The sequence below is a fragment of the Symphalangus syndactylus genome, chromosome 16 (genome assembly GCF_028878055.3).
Source record: "Symphalangus syndactylus isolate Jambi chromosome 16, NHGRI_mSymSyn1-v2.1_pri, whole genome shotgun sequence".
Lineage (NCBI taxonomy): Eukaryota > Metazoa > Chordata > Mammalia > Primates > Hylobatidae > Symphalangus > Symphalangus syndactylus.
Window position 1 is genome coordinate 67,497,672 of NC_072438.2, and position 24,281 is coordinate 67,521,952.

General features: G+C 37.8%; 1 protein-coding gene across 6 annotated transcripts in view; it reads left to right on the forward strand.

The window, feature by feature from the left end:
* Window positions 1–24,281, forward strand: part of CPLANE1 (ciliogenesis and planar polarity effector complex subunit 1) — a 142,527-nt gene that overhangs the window by 48,250 nt on the left and 69,996 nt on the right. For 3 of the 6 annotated variants that reach the window (XM_055245869.2, XM_063619558.1, XM_063619559.1), the window contains exons 20-30: window positions 2,067–2,231; window positions 4,990–5,128; window positions 13,410–13,519; window positions 13,680–13,838; window positions 14,530–14,638; window positions 15,835–16,126; window positions 17,200–18,139; window positions 19,896–20,044; window positions 20,719–20,885; window positions 21,459–21,541; window positions 23,174–23,253. In XM_055245869.2, coding sequence (XP_055101844.1) covers window positions 2,067–2,231; window positions 4,990–5,128; window positions 13,410–13,519; window positions 13,680–13,838; window positions 14,530–14,638; window positions 15,835–16,126; window positions 17,200–18,139; window positions 19,896–20,044; window positions 20,719–20,885; window positions 21,459–21,541; window positions 23,174–23,253 — 2,393 coding nt within the window. The remainder of the gene's footprint in view (window positions 1–2,066; window positions 2,232–4,989; window positions 5,129–13,409; window positions 13,520–13,679; window positions 13,839–14,529; window positions 14,639–15,834; window positions 16,127–17,199; window positions 18,140–19,895; window positions 20,045–20,718; window positions 20,886–21,458; window positions 21,542–23,173; window positions 23,254–24,281) is intronic. The other 3 variants (XM_055245870.2, XM_063619556.1, XM_063619557.1) reach the window with 3 other exon arrangements.

Genomic DNA, 24,281 nt, shown 5'->3' on the forward strand with positions numbered 1-24,281 from the left:
TTGAGCCCAGGAGGCAGAGGTTACAGTGAGCCGAGATCGCACCACTGCACTCCAGCCTGGGTGACAGAGCAAAACTCTGTCTCAAAAAAGAAAAGAAAGACTTATTTTTATTTGACTTTGGTTTAAAAGGTTTTTTTTTTTCCTGCATTATTCAATTGATAGTTCTATATTATAAATACTATATTCCTCTCAGAAACGTTTTATCTGCTCTTATTAAAAAATCATAACATTATAGTTAGCTGGTTTTAAGATTTAAAGTGTTATTATAAATTACTCACATTTAGATTTTTAATTATTTGATTAACACTTTGAAGTGTTTCTGGGTATTATTTTTTTACTACCTCCTGTTTCAATATTGGCGACTTCTACCTCTAGTTTTTTATTTCTCATTTGTTCTATTTGTTTATATTTTAATAGTCTAAAACATTTTACTTGTTGATTTTACAAATGGGAGGAATAAAAAGTCCATGGCATTTCTCAATAATTCATCTTTCCTCTTGCATCTGAGTCTTTAGTAATTGGTTTAGAAATTTGAAATGACATTTAAAGTTTTTTGGATAGCCTATGCAGATAATAGTTCAAGTAGTTTGGTTACTGCCTTTAGTAGTGCTTCATTTTATTCTTTTTTATTAAAGCAATTCTCCTTGGTAAGATTTCTTCTAAATGTCACTGTATATCAGTTAGAACCCCTTGTGTTGCAAGTAATAGAGCACTTGGTCAAAATGGTTTAAACAATAAAGGTATTTATTGGCTCACGTGATGAAGAAGCCTAGTTGTAGGGCAGGTTTCTGATTTAGTTATGTTACCAAAGACGTGGGCTCTGTCTTTCGCTCTAGTTTGTTTTCCGAGGTGTCATCTTCACCTGAAGATTAGCTCCTCTTGTGGGAGCAGGATGGCCGCTAACAGCTTCTAAGGATGCCTTGTCTATGTCCATGGGCACAGTGATTGAGACAAAGAACAGTGGCAAAATTATTTCTGTCCCAGCATTCCAAGCAAGAGGATTGAGATTCACTCTTAGTGAGACTGGCTTGGGTCACATGCCTGTCCTTTAAACAGTCACTGTGGCTAGGCTTAACACAAGGTACTGCTTGGCCCGTGAATAGATCCTTCCTTAAGGTGGGATGAGCTTTCCCTCAATCATATGAGCCATGTAGGAGATGGGCAGATACTCAAAAACAGTACTATTAAGAAGTGGGCAGGGAAGAAGGATGTTGGGGAAGCAGATGTTTACAATGCTCACATTATCTCATTATCTGGGAAAATAATCTTTAGCTACTGGTTTGAATAGCATTTATTCAACAAACATCTATTGGGTCCTACTATGTATCAGACTTGAGTGTGTACACCGTGGCCATACGAAGACAAATGACAAGTCCCTTCCTTCCTCTTGGGAGTTCTGAGTACAGTGGGATACAGATATAAGTTGATATGGAATAAATTCGTGAAAGCTACAGTAGAAGTGTGAACAAAGTGCTGTTGTAGCACAGAGGGATGGGCTTCACAGAGGAAGTGACATTGAAGTATAAGCAGGATTCTTCCCAGCAGAGGAAGAGAAAAGGGATTCTGCTTAGATGGACCTCTCTGTAACATCCCACCAATGGAGTCTGGAGTAGTGGTCTTTAACTGTTCTAGGGTAAGACTGGGAACAAGGGTCAGCTTATCCCTTTACGTTGAGGGGAGATAAACGTTTCTCAATTCTAGAAATAGCCATAGTTGAAATCTCAGAGCCCATGCCTCAGAATTTCCTTTATAAATCTCCAGGAACATTCTAGTTTGAGAAGCAGTGAGCATCATTAGCCTATCTTTTTTTTTTTTTTTTTTTTTTTTTTTTTTTTGAGACAGGGTGTCCCTGTGTGGCCCAGGCTTGAGTGCAGTGATGCAATCGTGGCTCACTTCAGCTTCCAACTCTTGAGCTCAAGCAGTCCTCCTGCTTCAGCCTTCCAAAGTGCTGGGATTACAGGTGTGAGCCACTGTGCCCAGCCTCATTAGCCTATCTTTATTTTCATTTTAACATTCTAAATTTTCTCATTACTAGCCACTAAAATGGATTGTTTTATTTTCCTCAGGAAGATGGTGATGATCTTCTTGTAAAAGCTGAAAAAAATAATCGCCAGAAGGTATCTGGAATCCTTCAGCGTGTTCTCCTGCTTTTCCGGGCGGCTCAGTGTTCTTTTCCTGTAGCACAGTGGTATATCTTGCAGTTGAGGTGGGCAAGAAAAGTCATGCAGAAGGTATGGAAATATCTTAGTCATTTACGTGCTGTGTTAACTGAAATATACTAATATTTATATTATTGTTTTTATAATTGTTACATTTTACCAAGGAGTCCTGCCCTATAAATCCATAAATTTCAGGTTTATTCATAAACAAACAGACCAGATTCTTCCTGTTGAGAGGTAAGGACTCTGAACTGGGTCTCTAGGTTAGTTCCACCCTGTCTGGCAAAAGATAGTGTAATCTAGTCCGTTAATTCCAGGGAATTACAGTTATTTTTTTCCAACTCCCCTGTCATTAAAGATTGAAACTCAGTCCAGGGCTTTCTCCCAGTTCTCCTTGAGGTGTTATCTGTGTTCTGTGGGGGCTTCTGTGGGTTCAGAGAATGGAAAGTTATAGTTCATTCTCGTCTGTTTCCATCCAATAGCCTCCACTAGTCAGGGTCTCCCCCTTGCTATTTTCTGAGATGTGCAATTCAGTTTGATTCCCAGGTGTTCAGCCCCTTCTATATTGACTTCAGCTGAGCTGTTGCTTCATTCTTATCAGATATCTAGCCAGATAGGACACCTGGTAGGTCTCTTTATCTAGCTGAAAATCCTTTATATGCCTGCTGTCTCTCTTGGAAATGTGGAAATAAATTTCATCATCTCCAAATATTTTTAATTCAGCCTAATTAAAATTAAATTTAAAACAATATAATTATTTTTAGTAGGAACCTTTGGAGAGACTTTGAGAAGTTATCTAAAAGTATTTTTGAAAATTAGCCTTTTTTAGAGAAAAAGTTTGTGAAATTTGGATATAGTTTCTATAAAAATATAAATTAAAACTGTACTCATTTTATATTTTGGCATCACAATGGAAACTGAAAGTAGATAGTGGTTGGTTGCCAGGGGTTAGGGAGAGGAGGAAGTGGACAGTGACTACTTTTGTTTTTCTTTTTGGGGTGATGAAAATGACCTGGAATTAGACAGTGATGATGGTTGCCTAACTTTGTGAATATACTAAAAACCACTAATTGTACACTTTTAAAAGATGACTTTGATAGTGTGTGAGTTATAGCTCAATTAAAAAATGGTGCTGAAACAAAGATTCTGAACCATACTAGTTTTCTATTACTACCCTAACAAATTAACACAAATTTAGCAGCTTAAAATAGCACCCATTTAATATCCCACAGGTTCCATGCATCAGAAGCACCACAGGGTGGTTCAGCTAGGTCTCTGCTTAGAGTCTCACAAAGCCAATCAAGGTGGCAGCGGGGCTACATTCCTTTCTAGAGGCACTAGGGGAACATCTGTTTCCAGGCGCATTCAGATTGTTGGCAGAATTCAGTTGCATGTGGCTGTAGAACTGAGGTCCCCCATTTCCTTGCTGGCTCTCCCTCTCTCTCTACCTCTTAGTACCATCCTGGTAGTAAATGCCATTAATGTATTTGACAAGAAGTCTGTCATTAGCATGCTTCCCAGGAGATTTGATTAGATTGTGTCTTTCTGGAAGTGACTAGCAGAAGGAGAAAATCAGTTGCAAGCCTGCTGTTAATGCTTCCTTCCCAGGTTTATGTCTCTTAGAGCCCTTTCCTGAAACGTGGAAATAAATTTTATCATCTCCAAATATATTTAAATCAGCCTCTTATCTGTAGAAGCTCCCCCTCTTTTTATTCTTGATTTGTTAAAAAAAACTAGGTAATTTTTCCTGCACCATATTCTAGATTTGTCTGATCGTTTCTTCATTTAGTGTCGTTTAGCTTGTTTCTCTTTCTTTTTTTTACCCCTGTAACCCGGTTATTAATCTGTGCTCATTGAGGCAGAGAGATTTAAATAGATTGAAGCTCAAATTTTCTTTTTTTTTTTTCCTTTTTTCTTTTTTGAGACAGCATCTCACTCCGTCGCCCAGGCTGTGTGCCGTGGCGTGGTCTCGGCTCACTGCAACCTCCGGCTCCCGGGTTTAAGCGATTCTCCTGCCTCAGCCTCCTGAGTACCTGGGACTACAGGCGCCTGCCACTTCGCCCAACTGATTTTTGTGTTTTTAGTAGAGATGGAGTAGTTTCACCATGTTGGCCGGGCTGGGCTCAAACTTGACCTCAAGTGATCTGCCCACCTCGGCCTCCCTAAAGTGCTGGGATTACAGGTGTGATCCACCTCACTTGGCCTCAAATAAGTATTGTGCACTTCTCTCTTGCACGTGGCACATGTGTTTGCTTATTTTAATTTTAGGGATGAGGAGATTGAGTTTGGATCGTGTCACACCCTCTATCAAGTATCCCCGTTAACCCCTCAGCTTTTTACTCTGTTAGCATTTACTAATGATCCTTGCCTAGAGTCATTATTAGGGATTGCCAAATGGTGTCTTTCTAATTCTGCCATTTATAGATTAGTTTTTTAAAAGTTATGTATGTAGGCATGATTTTTTTGTTTGTTTTGGTTACTGTACACAGTTTTATTTGGGATAAGATTAAGATTCTTAAATTTCTTTGTTTTCTTTGCTATGCCAGTGAAGAAAGCCAGGGACAAATAGCATTGAATTCTTCTTATACAGGCAAAATTGTGACAAGAGAGTGCAAATGATTTACTTAGAACCTTTTTTTTTTTTTTTTGAGATAACAAGCTAGTGACTTTCCTGAATTAAATTTGTAAGTTTCTGAAAATATAGCTGATTTCATGTGCTGTGTTTTCCATTCTGTGTGGCTTATCTTACCTGCCTGATTCTTTTATAGTTTCTTTTAAAAGTGATTTATACTGCTGATAATTAACATATTCGGTTATTCTTTACTTTTAGATTCGAATGAAAGGATCCCTTCCTTCACTGAGTCCTTTTCCTCAGTCATTACTTAATTACTGTAAGGGAGGTATCGCATTTTTTAGACCTGGAGCAGCTGGAGACCACAAACTTGATGAAGTTTCCATTAGAGCAATAGGTTTGTCCAAAATGAACTGCTTGCTTAGAGTATGAATAATGATATATTTTTCATTTGATTTGGGAAAGTATTGACTCTTCAAAGTACAGTATGCTCTGATATTTTACTTTGTGTTTACAAGTAAATATTGTACTTTAACAGCTATGTATATACATATATATATGATAGTAAGTCAGAAATTTATTATATAAACAAATTGTGATACCTATTACCTTATGTCATGCTTCATTATTTAACTGAATTTTTTTTTTTTTTTGAGACAGAGTCTGGCTCTGTTGCCCAGTCTGGAGTGCAGTGGCATGATCTCAACTCACTGCAACACACTTCCTGGGCTGAGCCTATCCTCCCACCTCAGCCTCCTGAGTAGCTGGGACGACAGGTGCACACCACCACACCCAGCTAATTTTTGTATTTTTTGTAGAGGCAGGGTTTTGCTGTGTTGCCCAGGCTGATCTTGAACTCCTAAGCTCAAGCAGTCTGCCTGCCTTGGCCTCCCAAAGTGTTGGGATTGCAGGCATGAGCCATTGCGCTTGACCTAAATTAATTTCTTAATTCATGGTCTATGTCCAGTTATTTGCATAACAAGTTTAAAAAGAAGTAAAACTTTAGATATCATTTCACTCGTTTCTCCTTAATCCTTCCTTAATCTTTATCAGTTCTATTTATATAAAGCCCTGATCTTATCTTTTTTTTTTTTTTTTTTTGAGACGGAGTCTTGCTCTGTCTCCCAGGCTGGAGTGCAGTGGTGCGATCTTGGCTCACTGCAAGCTCCGCCTCCCGGGTTCCCGCTATTCTCCTGCCTCAGCCTCCCAAGTAGCTGGGACTACAGGCTCCCGCCACCGCGCCTGGCTAATTTTTTTTTGTATTTTTTAGTAGAGACGGGGTTTCACCGTGTTAGCCAGGATGGTCTCGATCTCCTGACCTTGTGATCCGCCTGCCTTGGCCTCCCAAAGTGCTGGGATTACAGATGTGAGCCACCGTGCCTGGCCAGCCCTGATGTTATCTTTAGACTATGATTAAAATGTTTATTTTAGAGCTGGGCACAGTGGTGTAATTCCAGGTACTTCGGCGGCTGAGGTGGGAGGTTGCTTGAGCCTAGGAGTTTGAGGGTCTTGTGTGCAATGATTGTACCTGTGAATAGCCACCACACTCCAGCCTGGGCAACATAGTGAGAGCCTGTCCCTAAAAAAAAAAAAAAAAAAAAAAAAAAAAAAAAGTTTATTCTTAACTCACTCACCCTTAGTATAATCTTACATGTCCTGGGGCTCAGATTGTCTATTTTTCCAACTGAAATGGCATTGAAATGCTTCTTGATTGCTTCTCTCACCTGTCATGAGCTTAGTTTCATAGACTCTTCATTCACCATAACAAAAGGGCCAGGCAGGTGTCATCTGGAAAAGTATGTACAATCTCATTTATTTCTTAAAAATCTAGGTCTGTAAGAAGTGAGTTAAATTCACAACAATCCCAGTTAAAAGATATTTGCTCATAAATAGGGACATAGTCCTTTGAAGTGACTTAAATAAAGATTTGAACATATATTTTTAATATTTTCATTTTGATCCTGAGTTCTACTATTTAATTATTCTTTTGTTTGATTTGGTCTCTTGATTGTTGATTGAGAAATGATTTGGCTAGATTAAAAACTTTCCTTTCTGGCTGGGCGTGGTGGCTCATGCCTGTAATCCTAGCACTTTGGGAGGACGAGTTGGGCGGATCACAAGGTCAGGAGTTCGAGACCAGCCTGGCCAGCATGGTAAAACCCCGTCTCTTCTAAAATATGCAAAACATTAGCCAGGCATAGTGGTGTGCACCTGTAATCCCAGCTACTCAGGAGGCTGAGGCAGGAGAATCACTTGAACCTGGGAGACGGAGGTTGCAGTGAGCCAAGATTGCGCCATTGCACTCCAGTCTGGGCAACAGGATGAGACTCCGTCTCACAAAAAAAAAAAGAAAAAAAAAAGTTCCTTTCTGGCCAGGTGCGGTGGCTTATGCCTGTAATCTCACTACTTTGGGGAGGCTGAGGCAGGAGGATTCCTTGTGCGCAGGATTTCTAGGCTGCAATGAGCTATGATCTTGCTACTGATCTCCAGTCTTGGTGGCAGAGCGAGACCCTGTTTCTTTAAAAAAAAAAAAAAAAAAAAAGATTCCTTTCCCTAGTTTGTTACCTAAAATAGTAGATTTTAACTCTTAATTTTATTTATTTATTTATTTTTGAGATGGAGTCTTATTCTGTCACTCAGGCTGGAGTGCAGTGGCACAATCTTGGCTCACTGTAACCTCTATCTCCTGGGTTCAAGTGATTCTCCTGCCTCAGCCTTCCCAGTAGCTGGGACTACAGGCACCCACTGCTGCGCCCAGCTAATTTTTGTATTTTTAGTAGATATGGGGTTTTGCCATGTTGGCTAGGCCGGTCTCGAACTCCTGACCTCAGGTAATCCACCTGCCTCAGCCTCTGAAAGTGCTGGGATTACAGGTGTGAGCTACCATGCCTGGCCCAGGATTTCACACTCTTTTGAAGTTTTTTTATTGTGGAAAATTTAAACCAAAGTAGAGATTTATAAGCACTTGAGTACCCTCACCCACTTGCAACAATTGTCAACACATGAAAGCAAATCTGAGTACATCATAAGTACAATAAGTACTTCAGTATATGTAGTGAACAGATGAGATTTTCTTGTTGTTGTTGTTGTTTTTGTTTTGAGTTGGAGTCTTGCTCTGTCGCCCATGCTGGAGTGCAGTGGCATGCACAATCTCAGCTCACTACAACCTCTGCCTCCGGGTTCAAGCAATTCTCCTGCTTCAGCCTTCTGAGTAGCTGGGATTACAGGCATGGGCCACCACACCCAGCTAATTTTTGTATTTTTTAGTAGGACAGGGTTTCACCGTGTTGGTCAGGCTGGTCTTGAATTCCTGACCTCGTGAATCACCTGCCTCTGCCTCCCAAAGTGCTGGGACAGCCCAGATGAGGTTTTTTTTTTGTTTTTTGTTTTTTTTTTGACGGAGTCTAGCTCTGTTGCCCAGGCTGGAGTGCAGTGGCGCGATCTTGGCTCACTGCAAGCTCCACCTCCTGGGTTCCCACCATTCTCCTGCCTTAGCCTCCTGAGTAGCTGGGACTACGGGTGCCTGCCACCATGCCCAGCTAATTTTTTGTATTTTTAGTAGAGACAGAGTTTCACCATGTTAGCCAGGAGGTCTCAATCTCTTGACCTCATGATTTGCCCGCCTTGGCCTCCCAAAGTGCTGGGATTACAGGTGTGAGCCACTGTGCCCGGCCAGATGAGGTATTTTTTAAAACCATAATTCTATTATCATGACTAACAAAATTTACAATATATCTTTAATATCATGTATAGTCAGGCCTGCTTAATGTGTCATTAGACAATTTTGTTGTGTGATCATAGGGTATACTTAGACAAAAATAGCCTAGTACACACTGAGGCTATGTGATACGGCCTTTTGCTTCTAGGCTACAAACCTGTACAAGAGGATTGCTTGAACCTAGGAGTTCAAGGCTATTGTGTGCAATGATTGCACCTGTGAATAGCCACTGCACTCCAGCCTAGGCAACATAGTGAGACCCTTTCTCTAAAAAGAAGTGTTGCCATATGGAATACTACAGTACTGAATACAGAATGTGACTACACTGAATACTGTAGGCAGTTTTAACACAATGGTAAATATTTGTATATATAAACATATCTAAACATTGAAAAGGTACAGTAAAAATACAGTATAAAAGATTTAAAAAAAATAGTAAGTTTGGGGCACTTACCATGAATGGAGCTTACAGGACTGGAAGTTTTTGCCCCAGGGGAGTCAGTGAATGGGTGGTGAGTTAATTTGAAAGCCTAGGACATTACTATACACTACTGTAGACTTTATAAACACTGTACACTTAGGCTATACTAAATTTATTAAAAATATTTTTCTTCCATAATAAATTAACCATAGATTATTGTAATGTTTTTACTTTACGAACTTAAAAAAAATTAAAACCTTTTTGACTCTTGTAATCATACTTGGCTTAGGAGACATACAGTAGCATAATCATAGCTCACTGCAACCTCAAAGTCCTGGGCTCAAAGGATTCTCCAACCTCAGCCCCTTGAGTACTGGGACTACAGGCGTGAGCCACTGTACCAGCTAATTTATTTTTTAGTTTTTGTAGAGATGGGGGTCTCTGTTGCCCAGGCTGGAGTGCAGTGGTGCCATCTTGGCTCACTTCAACCTCTGCCTCCCGGGTTCAGGCATTTTTCCTGCCTTAGCCTCCTGAGTAGCTGGGACCACAGGTGTGTACCACCATACCTGGTTAATTTTTGCATTTTTAGTAGAGATGGGGTTTCACCACGTTGCCCAGGCTGGTCTTGCCCTCCTGAGCTCAAGTGATCCGCCTGCCTCTACCTTCCAAAATGCTGGGTTTACAGGTGTGAGCAACTGCACCTGGCCTAATTTTTTTTATTTGTAAAATAGAGACATGGTCTTACTATGTTGCTCACGCTGGTCGAAACTCCTGGGCTCAATCGATCCTCCCGCCTCAGCCTGCCGAAGTGCTAGGATTACAGGTGTGAGCTACTGTGCTTGGCCAAGCTTTTTTCTATTGAAAAATTTTAAAGTTTATTTTTTACTCTTTAAACTTTTTTTTTAATTTAAACTAAGACACAACATATTCATTAGTCTAGGCCTACATAGGGTGAGGATCATCAATACCTCTGTCCTCCACCTCCACATCTTGTTCTACTGGAAAGTCTTCAGGGGCAATACCATGCTTGGAGATGTCTTCTCTTATAACAATGCCTTCTTCTGGAATAACTCCTGAAGGACCTGCCTGAGGCTGTTTTACAGTTATTTTTTTTAATAAGTAGGAGTATACTCTAAAATCACAATAAAAAGCATAGTATAGTAAATACATAAACCAGTAATAGTTGTTTATTATTATCAAGTATTATGTACTGTATATAATTGTATGGGCTAGATTTTATATGATTCGCAGTGCAGTAGGTGTGTTTACACAGTTGTCACCATAAACACCTGAGTAATGTGTGGACTATGATGTCATGATGTCTCTAGGTGACAGAAATTTTTCAGCTCCATTATAATCTTATGGGCGCACCATAGTATATGCAGTCTGTCATTGACCTGAATGCCGTTATGTGGCATCTGACTATATTATCTATCCCATGTTTAAATTTACTTGATAATCCCAAATATGTCTTTTCTATAGTTTTTTAAAAAATCTCTATCCAATCAAGGTCCACCACACATTGCATTTTGGTTGATATATAAATCTTTCTCTTTTTATAGTGTGATCATAACTCACTGCAGCCTTGACCTCCCAGGTTCAAATGATCCTTCTACCTCAGCCTCGTGAGTAGCTGGGACTACAGGTGTGCACCACTAGGCCTGGTTAATTTTTTTTTTTTTTCATTTTTTCATAAAGACAGGGCCTCACTTTTTTGCCCAAGCTGGTCTAGAACTCCTGGGCTCGAGCAATCCTACCTTGACCTCCCAAAGTGCTGGGATTACAGGCAGGAGCTACCATGCCTGGCCTATAAGTCTATCTTAATCTATAAAAGTTTCCTTGCCCGCATTCTTTTTCATGCCCTTTATTTATTGTGGAAACTAGATCATTTGTCTAGTAGAACCCGTTCTATTCTGGTTTCAGTTGATTACATCTTTTTGGTATTCAAACATTTTTGACCATGATTTAAAATAAGTGCAGATTTTATAGCAAGGTAATACATGCACACACCTGTATGAAGTTGGAATGAAAATTTAATGAACTACCTTTACTCTTACTGTGTGCAATGCACTCTTCTTTTCTTTTTCTTTTTTTTTTTTTGAGACAAAATCTCTGTCACCCAGGCTGGAGTGCAATGGCGTGATCTCGGCTCACTGCAATCTCCACCTCCCTGGTTCAAATGATTCTTCTGCCTCAGCCTCCCAAGTAGCTGGGATTACAGGTGCACACCACCACGCCCACCTAATTCTGGTATTTTTAGTAGAGATGGGGTTTCACCAGGTTGACCAGGCTGGTCTCGAACTCCTGACCTCAGGTGATACACCCACCTTGTCCTCCCAAAGTGCTGGGATTACAGGCGTGAGCCACTGCACCCGGCTGCAATGCACGCTTGATATATTCTGTTGTATTCTACTTTAAAAAGATGATTGAGACTCACTGAATTGATATAGCCTAGTAACTAATAATAGGTTGTAATCCACAGTCTGAAAAACACAGATAAAGGATGTTTTTAGATGAGTCGCTGTTTAGTATGTTGCTGCACTGTATCTTGCTAGTTCTTGGCCTTAGTTCTATCCCAGCTTGCCTGTGAAATATGAAATAATGAAACACATCTGTCAGTAATGATGCCTTTCTCAAAAGATTGGGCCATGCTCCCCTGGCAGAATCTATGAGAATCTGATGTGTGGGGTGGGCTGTAGTGTGAAAATGCTCATCGGAGACCCTGATAGTCCCCCTGGGGCCGTGTACCCACCATCCTCTCTCATTATTGGGATGAATAGAATGTATAGAAGAGCTGCTTTCTGCCCACTTTCCATAATGTCAGACTGTTCTTTTTGACTTTGTAATATTTATTTTAAAAAACATATTAAATAGCTCCCTAAAGAAAATGAAAACACTGACTACTAATATAAAAGTCAGTTTATTGTAAAAATAAGGCTTATTTAAAAAATTAAGGCATAGGCTGGGTGTGGTAGCTTATGCCTGTAATCCAAGGCAGGTGGATTACCTGAAGTCAGAAGTTTGAGACCAGCCTGGCCAACATGGTGAAACCCTGTCTCTATTAAAAATACAAAATTAGCCGGGTATGGTGGCACACGCTTGTAGTCCCAGGTACTTGGGAGGCTGAGACAGGAGAATTGCTTGAACCTGGGAGGTGGAGGCCAAGATCGCACCACTGCACTCCAGCCTGGGCAAGATAGAGCAAGACTCCATCTCAAAAAAAAAAAATCATAGTAAAATAAGTAAAAATAAACAATTAAGGCATAAATGAATGAATGCTAAATTTTAGAGTATTATCTTTCTTCCTCCAAAGGAAAAGTTCCTATATTTTTCTTTTTCCAGAGACAGTCTTGCTATTGTGCTGTTAGGAAGAAGTGTGTGCAAGTGTCTTTTTCATATAATAATTTCTTTTCTTCTGGGTAGATACCCAGTAGTGGGATTTTTGGATCAAATGGTAGATCTACTTTTAGTTTTTTAAGGAATCTTCACACTGTTTTCCATAGTGGTTGTACTAGTTTATGTTTTCACCAGCAGTGTAAAAGTGTTTCCTCTTCACCACATCCATGCCAGCATGGAGGCTGATCTCAAACTCCTGGGCTCAAATGATCCTCCCACCTCAGGTGTCCAAGTAGCTCGGAGACAAGGTCTTGCTCTGTCTACAGAGCCTACACCACCCCGTTGAAAAGGTCCTATTAACCATAGAACATGAGATGGTTTTCGCTTAATTGGTCACATGTTAACTATAATAGAAATTTAAGATTAGCAGAAGAGTGAAAACTTGTTTTGATAGCTGGATTGTGAGCCTGTGCGTTGTGTATAGTTAAATCCTGATGCTCCATACAATGGAACACCATATTGGCAACAAGAAGACAGTATATTACCAGATGAAAAGATATCTAAGATATAGTAGGTGAAAAAAAGCTAGTTGCAAAGCAGCATAGTATGATTTTATATATCTTTGTGTACTTGTATTGCTTTTAATAAATTATTTGCTATTAGAAATTGTTTTTAGTATTAAAAATGTTTAAACATAAATGAATATCTGTTAGTGACTTATAAGTCAATCTCCATGACTTTTATTTATTTTTTTTTGAGATGGAGTCTCACTCTGTCACCCAGGCTGGAGTGCAGTGGCGCAATGTTGGCTCACTGCAAGCTCCACCTCCCGGGTTCGTGCCATTCTCCTGCCTCAGCCTCTCCGAGTAGCTGGGACTACAGGCGCCCGCCACCACGCCCGTCTAATTTTTTGTATTTTTAGTAGAGATGGGGTTTCACCGTGGTCTCGATCTCCTGACCTCGTGATCGGCCCACCTCGGCCTCCCAAAGTGCTGGGATTACAAGCGTGAGCCACTGCGCCTGGCCCCTCCATGACTTTTAAATAAGGACTTTTATATAAATTTACAGTGAGCATGTATTCGTTTTATAATTAATGAAATAAAGACCTTTATTTTGGAAAAAATGATCAGCAGAGGTGGAGTTGTTATAATATTAATGTACATACTCATATGATTTTCTTTCATATTTGTGTTCCTGCTTTAGTTTGCTTCAGAGAACTTTGTGCTCTGTGTTGGATGCTGCATATCCGTGATAAGTTATCCTATAGTTGCAGGCAATATCAGAAAGCAAGAGAAAATGTAAAAGGAGAAAAGGTATTTACCAGGGCAAAAATAATAAAAATGAACACACATTACTTGGGAAATTATTGTTTAAAAGAAGATTTTATTGTTTGTAGCAAAACTTTCTTTTGAACTCATTCTGGTCTACCTTCTAAACTAAAAAGGAAATGAATGTTTTTCAATATCCTTTTAGGACCTTGAAGTGGAGTTTGATTCTTGTATGATTGAGCACTGTCTTAGTGCCGTGGAATGGGCTTATAGAATGCTGCCTTTCTCTCGGTTTTTTAATATGGAAGAACTTACTCAGGATATAATTTTGAGCCTTATTGGAGAACTGCCACCAATCAGAAAGGTAATGTGTTTGTAGGTGAAAGTAAACTACATCAGAATCAGGGACTTTAAAATATTTTTATTTAATTTTAATTAAGGATGATGTTGCCTTTCTTTGGCTTATTTCACTTAGCATAGTATCTTCTGGGTTCAAAAAGATAAATACTGTAGGACCTCACTTATGTGTGGAATATAAAACTTTTAAACTCACGGAAGCAGAGAGTGGAATGGTGGTTGTCAGAGGCTGGGGATGTGGTGGAAATGGGGAGATCTTGGTCAAAGGGTACAACCTTTCAGTTATAAGATGAATAAGTTCTAGGGATCCAATGTACAATGTAGTGACTATAGTTAATCGTAGTGTATTGTTTACCTGAAATTTAATAAGGGAGGATAATTCAATAGTAAATGTGTGTATTGATGGATGTGCTAATTAATTTAACTATGAAAATCAGCACAGAATGTATACGTATATTAAATCATCACATTGTACACCTTGAATATACACAGTTTTTGTCAATTATATATTTTAAAATAAAAAAGTAAGTTGATACTAAACTCCTATTAGCAGACAGATGCTCAGAGAGAGGCTTTGACCTGACTTCAAAAGATTAGTAAGAAATGTGCATTTATATTTTGAGTTAAAATATTTGTGGAATGGAAGAAAAAAAAAGAATGATGTTTCTCATAAAACTTAAACAATTTTTTTTCTGAAGGTAGCAGAAATTTTCGTGAAAGCATTTCCCTATCCTGAGGACGTGAGGGTTCCTTTAAGAGACAAATATCACTCTCTTCACCAGAGACTCAGACACTGTATTGTGAAAGGTATTATTTGTTGCTTCTCACATAGCTAATAGATAAATTGCGGAAGATTCCCTTTTTGTTTTGAAAATATTTATTTACTGTTGCTTATGTGTCTATGCATTTTTGCCTCTTCCTTGAGATAGGAGTATGAGAAGGTAGAAACATTTCTCCATTGCAGAAAGACTAATCTCTTGCTTTGGAACCAGATGAAGCTGACTTCGGCCCATGTCAGTCAGTAACTGTGTGATCTTAGGCAAGTTGCTCAGTCTCTCTGAGCCTCATATCTTTATTTGTAAAGTGGGCATAGTATTACCTGCTTTATGATGTGTATTCAGAGAGGATTAAGTAAGATAATATAAAATGAGCATATAGTGCTTTGTATATTGCAAGTATTTGTTGAAAACAAGTAATTTCCCTTTATGGTTATTTATGCTTCTAATTTTGTTCTTCAAAATTAGAATACACACATTTCTCATTGTGGTAAAATACATGTAATATAAAATTTACCATTTTAGCCATTTAAAATATGCAATTCATTGACATTAAGTACATTTACAATGTTGCGGAATTTTTAAAGAATTAAAATTACCCTGCTTTTTAGAACTATAATTCAGTATTTAAGTCTAGGTATGTCCAGTGATTTTGTATTACTCTATTAATATATTGTATTTGTGACTTGTATTTTTCTTAATACTTTTTTTGACATCCTCTAACATACTCTGTTTATGTATTAAATAATGTTTTAAAATGTTTCTATAGGCAGCCTTGAAAACCTTCCCTTGCTATTATTTCTTATTACTTATAGTAAGAAAAATATCCTTGATTTTTTTGGCTAGAATTATCCTCATTTTATCTTACTCTCTATGTGAGAATGGAAAAAACATTAGTTATTCTTTTTATTAACTATAATTATCCTTCTGAGTTTTCAAACAGTTAAATGACTTAAAGTTTTTTTCCAGGGCATACTTTTTCTTCATGAGGTCTAGGTTCTGTCTCTTTTATTGTGTTCTTTAATGGATCTTCTTCAGCTTCTGCAGTTCTACTTTAAAATAACTTTCCAGTAAATACTGAAGAAAACATGACCAGTAAGAATGTGGAAATAAGCCTTAGTCATCAGTTAGGTTTCTTGTCCCCAGGAGGGACCAGAGTTGGGTCTCCTATGTCTCGAATTGAAACATTTTAATGAACACTAAGACTTTTTATTCTTTTCTTTCCAGGACCCCAGACTGAGGAAATGATGTCTGTTGTCATGCATTCTATCCAGAAAGTGAGGGTGAAAGCTCTAAAACGTGTGCAGAGAAATATAGGCTCTTTTGAAGTGAACATATGGGAACCAACTGAAGAAGAGAAATCAGATGAGGCTCCAGGTTTTGACAGATATTCCCTGGGGACTAGTTTGAGCAGAAGTACACTCACAGAACTGGGGGATTCTGTGGTTCACAGTGATGCAGATACGTTCTCTGAAGCTTTGTCGGTTGAAGAAAAAAGTAGGATAAATATCTATCAAAGGTACAACTGAGATCTTTTAATCACAGGCATTCACTTCCTTTGAAAAGTAGCTTTCAGGCATCTGATGAGCTGATTTCTGGTCCCAGCAACCCTCACTGATTGCACTATTAATAATATGAATGATAAGTGCACTCATAAGAATATTAGGAGTATAAAATGAGACTATACATTCGAAAATTTACTTCAAGTATTATTGATATGTGAAATAATTTTACCATCTGAAATTATAAAATCAAAGGAGTAGATGAAATTCTACACTTCACTGGAGGACTTTCAGTTTTTTTAAGTAATCTTTAGACTTAAATAGTTTGAGGTTACTGAGTTAGCCATATTATTTTTAAGGAAATTTTTTCCTTAAATTTCCTTAATATTTTTAAGGGAAATATTTCAGGGAAGGAAATTGCCTCAAAAAGGATGGGATGCTTTCAGCCCAGGTGGCCAACACCTGTTCTCTTACTGAGGGAACTAAGGATCTGTGTTCTGCCCTCAGAACCATGTTGAGAGAAGCATTTAAAACGAATTGTGGTTGGGCAGTTAAGGTGTCCGCCCAACAGGTTTCATAGCAGCTAAAAGTGTTTAGGAAAAGTTCCCAGTTTTTGTGTGGTAAAACAAAAGAGGACAGTCTTGCTTATTACACCTGGTATTAGGGGAGCTGAGCGGGCAGATGTAAGAGAGAAACAAGAAATCCTAAATTTTGTTGTATATCAGTGGCTTGGAGTTTTTGTTGACTTTGTATTCCTAAAATCTGACCCATTAGAGGGCTATTTCTTTTACCCACAGAAAAATCATTCATGTTCTTTTATAGTGAAATTTCTGTGGACACATTTTAATCTCTTCTAATACAAATTTTCCCTTTTGATATTAATTTTTTTTTATCTCATAGTAGAAATGTCCCACCCTTGAGAACACTTAGAAATCATTTAGTCCCACTCCCTCGTTTGAAATGTAGGTAATTGAGGCACACAAAATATACATGACTTAATCATTGGAGAGAATTTTTCATGTCAATTCTAAGATCAGTTTTAGTGATTAAATGATCTTTAATTTTGTCTTATTTTATTTTTTTGCTATAGAAATGCCCCAAATCACATGGAATTAACATCGATTGATAAGCCCACTGATAAAAAGAAAATGTGTAATCAGAAAGAAAATCCTACAAAGAAAGAAGATCATGAAAAGTTATCACAAAATACACTTCCTGTAATAGGTGTTTGGGAATTTGAACGTGATGATGATGAATATATTAAATTCCTTGATCTGTTTTTGAGTTACATTCTTGAAAGAGACCTACCTTATTCCAGGGATGCTGGCATTCCATTTCTAACTAGTTTTTCTGGAAAGCTTAGAGAACATGAACTTAATTCTTTACTTTTTGATGTACATACAACATTAAAACGACGTCAGAGCAAAACTAAAAGCCAGAATGTGTTTAGAGCTGGTTCTTGCTTTATTGTTGCTCCTGAGTCCGATGAATCAGAAAAATCATCCTCTTTAAATGATGAATCTGGCATGCATTTAGAAAACCAGAAACTTTCATCATCAGTACTGGTTAATCAAGGGATCAAACCTTTTTTACAATATCCTTCGAATGAAGTCAATAAGAATGAAGGAATGAGTGGATTATTTGGTTTAAAACAAAAGTCAATTTACAAAATACAAGATGACACTAGAGAGAAATGTCTAATCCAGAGATCATCAAACCACATTTTTTGGACTCCCAAGTCCATTAAAACTAGAAGATGTATTTTCAAAGCTATTCAGTGCAATGATATTAACCCTCAAGAAGATCTTCCTTTAGCACTAAACACATTTGGCAATATAGGAAGACTGCTGGAATGGATGATAAAGTGGTCTAATAGAAGGCTACTCTGTGATTCTGGTATAACTGAGTCATCCTCTGAGTACAGTCCAGTAATTCGTGTAAAGACCTCTACAGCTGCCATTCTTACATCGTTACGGCTTTTGGAACAACCCTATTTTGCTACATATAAGGCAAAAAATGCCATTATTAAGGTAAGCGTATCAATTGTTTATTACTTACAAATGAAAACTCTCATTTTAGATTAAAACTATGTTTACATTTCCCATCTATTAAAGAATCATTAAATAATAGAAAATTAATGACAATGTTGATTATAATCAGTATCTCCTATTTTTTTCTTCCAGTGGTTCCTTTAATTCTTAACAATAAAGTGCTTTCAGAGAAGCTGTGAGGTTTTGAAGTTTTATGTGTATTTATAAAAAAGAAAAAAGGGAAGGAGATAATTTTAAGTGATATTACAAGTGGTATTACACTTATATTATTTCTCCTTTCAGTTTCAGGTTTTGGTTCAGATGAAGAAGGACTAGGTGGCTCTCTAGTTTTAATTACTGATGTCTCATCAAGTCCATTAGGGGATCGTTTTTCTTATACTCTCAGGCCAGAAGAGGTTGGAGAACCAAACACAGAAAAGCAGTTGAGAGTCAGTAGAGGAGTTAGTGTTTAATTAACTATTCTTTCTTCCCTAGTCAATGGCAAGTGCTTTTATTCCGAAGTAGTTTATTCTAGGCTGAAGGATGTGAATGTGTGTGTGTGCCTGTGTGTGTGTATGTGAATATGTGAATTTGTTTTCTTTTATTTTTTACTTTTTATTTTTTGAGACAGACTCTTGCTTTTTGTTTTGTTTTGTTTTTTTGTTTTTTTTTTGAGATGGAGTCTCACTCTGTCACCCAGGCTGGAGTACAGTGGCGTGATCTCAACTCACTGCAGCCTCCGCCTCCTGGATTCAAGCGATTCTTCTGCCTCAGCCTTGCGAGTAGCTGGGACTACAGGCGTGCACCACCACGCCTGACTAATTTTTGTATTTTTTAGTAGAGATGGGGTTTCACCATATTGGCTAGGGTGGTCTCAAACTCCTGACCTTGTGATCTGCCCTCCTTGGCCTCCCAAAGTGCTGGGATTACAGGTGTGAGCCACTGCGCCTGGTCCAGAATCTTGCTTTATCACCCAGGCTGGAGTGCAGTCTTAGGATCACAGCTGCCTGTAGCCTCGACCTCCTGGGCTCAAGTGATCCTTCCACTTGAATCTTCCAAGCAGCTGGGACCACAGGCTCATGCCACTATGCCTGGCTAATTTTTAAATTTTTTATAGAGACAGGGTTTCCCTTTGTTACCCAAGCTGGTCTCAAACTCCTGGGCTCAAGTGACCTTCCCGCCTTGGGCTCTCAAAATGTTGGGATTACAGGTGGGAGCCACTACACTAGTCCTTTTTTTTCCTGGAGATTGTTATCATAAGGTATATACAGTTTATATGATACTGTGATATTGGTCATCCTTGAAATGTGTATTTCTAGGTAATGTATATGGAAATTTTAAGTGAGACAAAAGGGATACGTACCTTGTGTTTTTAGCTGCATGTATTTTTGTCTACTATGTCATTTTGAAATAACTACTGAATGTCTTTATGATATAGCAAAGGGAATGAAATGAGAATATTATAATTTTTTTGCCACTGTTTTGTGGTCTGAAAACAATGACAATATGCCTTACAAATTTGTAAGGCTGATTTCTTTTGAATACTATTTAGGTAGTCAGATTTGCTTTTTCCAGTTAGAATAAAGACTTGATCATTGCTTCAGCAACAAGTATTGAGTTGTAGAAATGCAGTAAATATTTGATAAGTGAATAAGAGGATTATTCAGAATTCCTGTAGAAAGAATGAATAATTTTAAAATATGGTGAAAAATAAAGGGTTCAATAAATACTAAATACTTTAAATGGTTTGCTTTAGATGGTAGAGAATCGTGACACTGGGTGTCAGATTGGACCCAATATTGAGAGGGAGAGCAAATCAGATGCTGGCGGTTCAGTTGCAGTAGCAACTCCAGGTGGAACTGAGGAAAGAAATGGTCAGAATAAATCTTGTCAAAATATCTTGAAGTAAGTTGCTGATTATACTCTTCTTTTCAATATAAGACATGTGGTTTGATGGCGTTTAGGCTTAAAGGGAAGATCAAACCCTTGAAAGTTAAAGGAATAAGCATTTTTTGAAGTAGAGGAGCAGGCAGTGAGCTTTCTGAGGTGCTTTAACAATTCATTGCAAATTGTATTTCTTCCCTCTTGGTCTAGCTTATATCTTCTGAGAGAGCAATTAATTCATCCTGAGAGATTCCTTTATCAATTTATTTCCCATATCAGAAGTTGAACTAATCCTTTCATCCATTTTTATATATGAAGCAATGCTAGGAGTAACATAGCTTTGAATACCAAGGCAAAAGCCATTATAGCATGAAGAGTCCTTTGTGAGAATGATAATTTTAGATAAGTTGAAATGATTCCAATCATTTGAGTAAATAAAAACTATGATGTTTAGTTATTTACTGAACAATCTTTACCTGAGCTTCTATGTATCAGAATTTTTTAAAGAAAGATTTTATAAATATGAAACCAAAGTTTGTTCTTTGCTTTTAAAAAACTGAATTAAGCCGAGATTGCGCCATTGCACTCCAGCCTGGGTGAGACTCCATCTTAAAAAAAAAAAAAAAAAACCCAAAACTGAATTAGCTCTTTATCTCCAAGAATAGTTGTAATTTTAGTTGCTGCATTTTTTTCAGTAGAATGCCAACTGAAGCAAAAAATCCTGATATAAAAGAAATCAATGATGATATTATTTCCGTCACTCATAATACTAAAAAAGAATTTATAGATATTGATGAGAATCTTTTAGAAGTAGAAGCATTTACAGAAGAGGAAATGGATATGCACATATCAGACTATGAAGGTCAGTTCATTTAGATAATCTATTTTTTTGGCTTTATTAATTTGAAATTGGTAAATAATATTATCTGAGATAACTTATTTAGTCTTATACCTAAGTTAGTATGTTTACAGTAGCCTAAAATAAAAAATTAAGAGAATTAAATATTTGTGAAATATTGAGCATATTAACTCTAATTTTGGTTTTAATAAAACCAAGAAGATCTAAGGTATTTTTGTGTTGGTGCTCTTTTGCAATTGTTGGGCCTCTTGTGCTGCTTATATAATTATTATGGTCTGTTAATTTCCATGAAGCAACTCTATAAACCTCTCCCCAGCAGTCTTCCTTAAGACAGAAACTCGCAGAGCACTACGTGGAGTTAAACATACTGAATAATAAGGCCTCTCAAGGCTCATCTGGGATTTACCTGATGAAGATGGAATAGACTCTAGGTGTTTTCAAAGACTGTCTTTATAAAAAGGATAGAAAATATTTCTGTCATTATATTGTTTCTGGTAATATTCCCTGAGCCCCCTAAAAAGTCAATAGCTTATTTTTTTAATGATCAGTTTTCTCTTCATCTTCACTTATCGCTAGAAGACATTGAAGAATCTGTTGGAGGTTTCAGAAGTCCCAGTCTTGCCATTTGCATGACGACTTTACCACAGCAGTTAGAAGAAGTAAGTCAATAAATAGTGGATACAATTATTCATCTTTCGTTTTGTGTAGTGTTTAAATTATACATGTTTTTATTCATTGTTATTAAATATATCAAAGCAAGGTTAGCTCTTAAAAATGCACTATGGGTTGTAGAATATAGCCATGCTGTGTGGCATTTTTCTTTCCCTGAAATTCTAGTACAGTGTAGTAACATGTCCAATAATTTCAGGCAATGAAATTTTCATGTCATAAACTGCTTTAGCAAATTTATTTAATCAAGAGTAGCAAATGTGTCCTTTATTTAAGAAGTATGGAAGTATGGCCAAGCATGGCAACTGATGCCTGTAATCCCAGCACTTTGGGAGGCTGAGGTGGGAGGATTGCTTGAGGCCAGGAGTTTTAGACTAGTCTGGTCAAGAGAACAAGACTCCATCTCTACAAAAAATTAAAAAATAGCCAGGCATGGTGGCATGCACCTGTAGCAGTCTCAGCTACTTGGAAGGCTGAGGTGAGAGGATCATTTGACTCCAGGAGTTTGAGGCTGTAGTGAGCTGTATTGTGCTACTACATTCCAGCCTGGGCAACAGAATGAGACCCTGTCTTTAAAAAAAAGAAAAAATTAAAAAAGTATAATTCAGCTGTAGTATACTTTTTATACATATATATACTTTTTGGTATTATTTTTCTCAAAACTCTATACACTGAATTTCCAGGGGGAACATAGACATTTCCAATTGTTGTAACAATTCTGTGTGTGTTTTTTTTTTTTTTTGAGATGAGGGTCTTGCTCTTTTGCCAAAGCTGGAGTGCAGTGGCACGATCATGGCTCACTGCAGCCTGGAATTCCTGGAATAAAGTCATCCTCTTGCCTCAGCCTCCCAAGTAACTGGGTCTTACTATAGGTGCACACCGCTATGCCCAGGTAATTTTTTTAAAAAAACATTTTTTTGTAGAGACTGGGTCTTGAACTCCTAGCCTCAACCTCTCAAAGTGCTGAAATTACAGGTGTGAGCCACCATGCCCTATCTGTTGTAACAATTCTTTTTTATTTTTATTTTTATTTTTGAGACAGTCTTGCTCTGTTGCCCAGGCTGGAGTGCAATGGTGTGATCTTGGCTAACTGCAGCTTCTACCTCCCAGGTTCAAGCAATTCTGCCTCAGCCTCCCAAGTAGCTAGGACTACAGGTATGTGCCACCATGCCTGACTAATTTTTTGTATTTTTTTGTAGAGACAGTATCACCATGTTGGCCAGGCTGATCTCGAACTCCTGACCTCAAGTGGATCTGCCTGCCTTGTAACAATTCTTTTAAAAAGGATTCATTTTTCCTGGTTTTATAGTTGTTTTTACAGGGAAATGAATAATCATATAGTGTTAGGTGTATATAATTTACAGTGTGTTAGTCTACTGACACAATCTTGTCTTTGTAACTTAGCATGCTCAATAGCCCAGTGTGACAGACTGGAGGCAATTCACACAGTATAAAGATTAGGTCAGAGCAGGACTGGGAGTACATTTTACTGTTTGATTTCTCACTTGGTTGTAGACTGTTGTTACTCTGGTTAAGTGGCTGATATGAGACTCAAAATACTTAAGGCAGTAATACCTATTTGTTTTACCTGTTTTCTTTTTGGGTACTATTCATTTTAACAGGAGTTCACAGAAGAGGTTCAGTGTCAAAGGGAAGAACCACTGGAGACAAATATGGAGGAAAAATCGACTGAACAAAAAGGGTAAGGGGGAAAAAAGTATGACAGTGATTGTCACTGGTTACCTCAGTGAAGCTTTCAGCTTTTTTCCTTCATAATTTACAATACATGATTTAGGGTGGTATTGTGTTTCTAGTGAAACTGTAACTTCAGTTCGTAGTTATGGTAAAATGATTTTTGGTAAATGTTATACTTCTGTGTATTGATAGAGTGAAATAAATAATGATATCTAAAATGCCTTTTGTTCTCTCATCACTATCAGCCTTATCAAAATAAAGTTGTAAATAGGCCAAAGCTTATTTAGCTGCTAAGTAGGGAACCACTTTTCATACTTATTCCATTTTTATTGAATCAAATAAAGAACCATTATGAATTATTTCATGTATGTATAAAATCTTTCGCTGTTGTGATGATTACTATACCATTCATTAGGGTATAGTAATCATTAGGGCTATGATGTACACATACACTGCCGGCTAGCTTATTGCTTCAAGGAGAGCTGAAGGCAGTTTTCATGTGTTGCAGTTTGGACATGATTTCTAAATCTTTAGAATTTTAGAAGTTCTAGAATTTTAGAATTCCCTTAGATAAGAAAGGCAACATGGCCAGGCGTGGTGGCTCATGCCTGTAATCCCAGCACTTTGGGAGGCCGAGGCGGGTGGATCATAAGATCAAGAGATCGAGACCATCCTGGCTAACATGGTGAAACCCTATCTCTACTAAAAATACAAAAAATTAACTGGGTGTGGTGGCGGGCGCTTGTAGTTACAGCTACTTGGGAGGCTGAGGCAGGAGAATGGTGTGACCCTGGGAGGCAGAGCTTGCAGTGAGCCAAGATCGGGCCACTGCACTCCAGCCTGGGCGACAGAGCAAGACTCCGTCTCAAAAAAAAAAAAAAGGCAACATAATTAGATTTTCTTTTTCTTTTCAGTATGCAAATTTTATTAGTTTTTCTGTGGACAGTTAAAAAGAATATATTTAATACTATGGGTCTTTGCAAGTAATTTAGATACTTCTATTCATAAAAATGATTCCTTCGGAAAATTACCCAA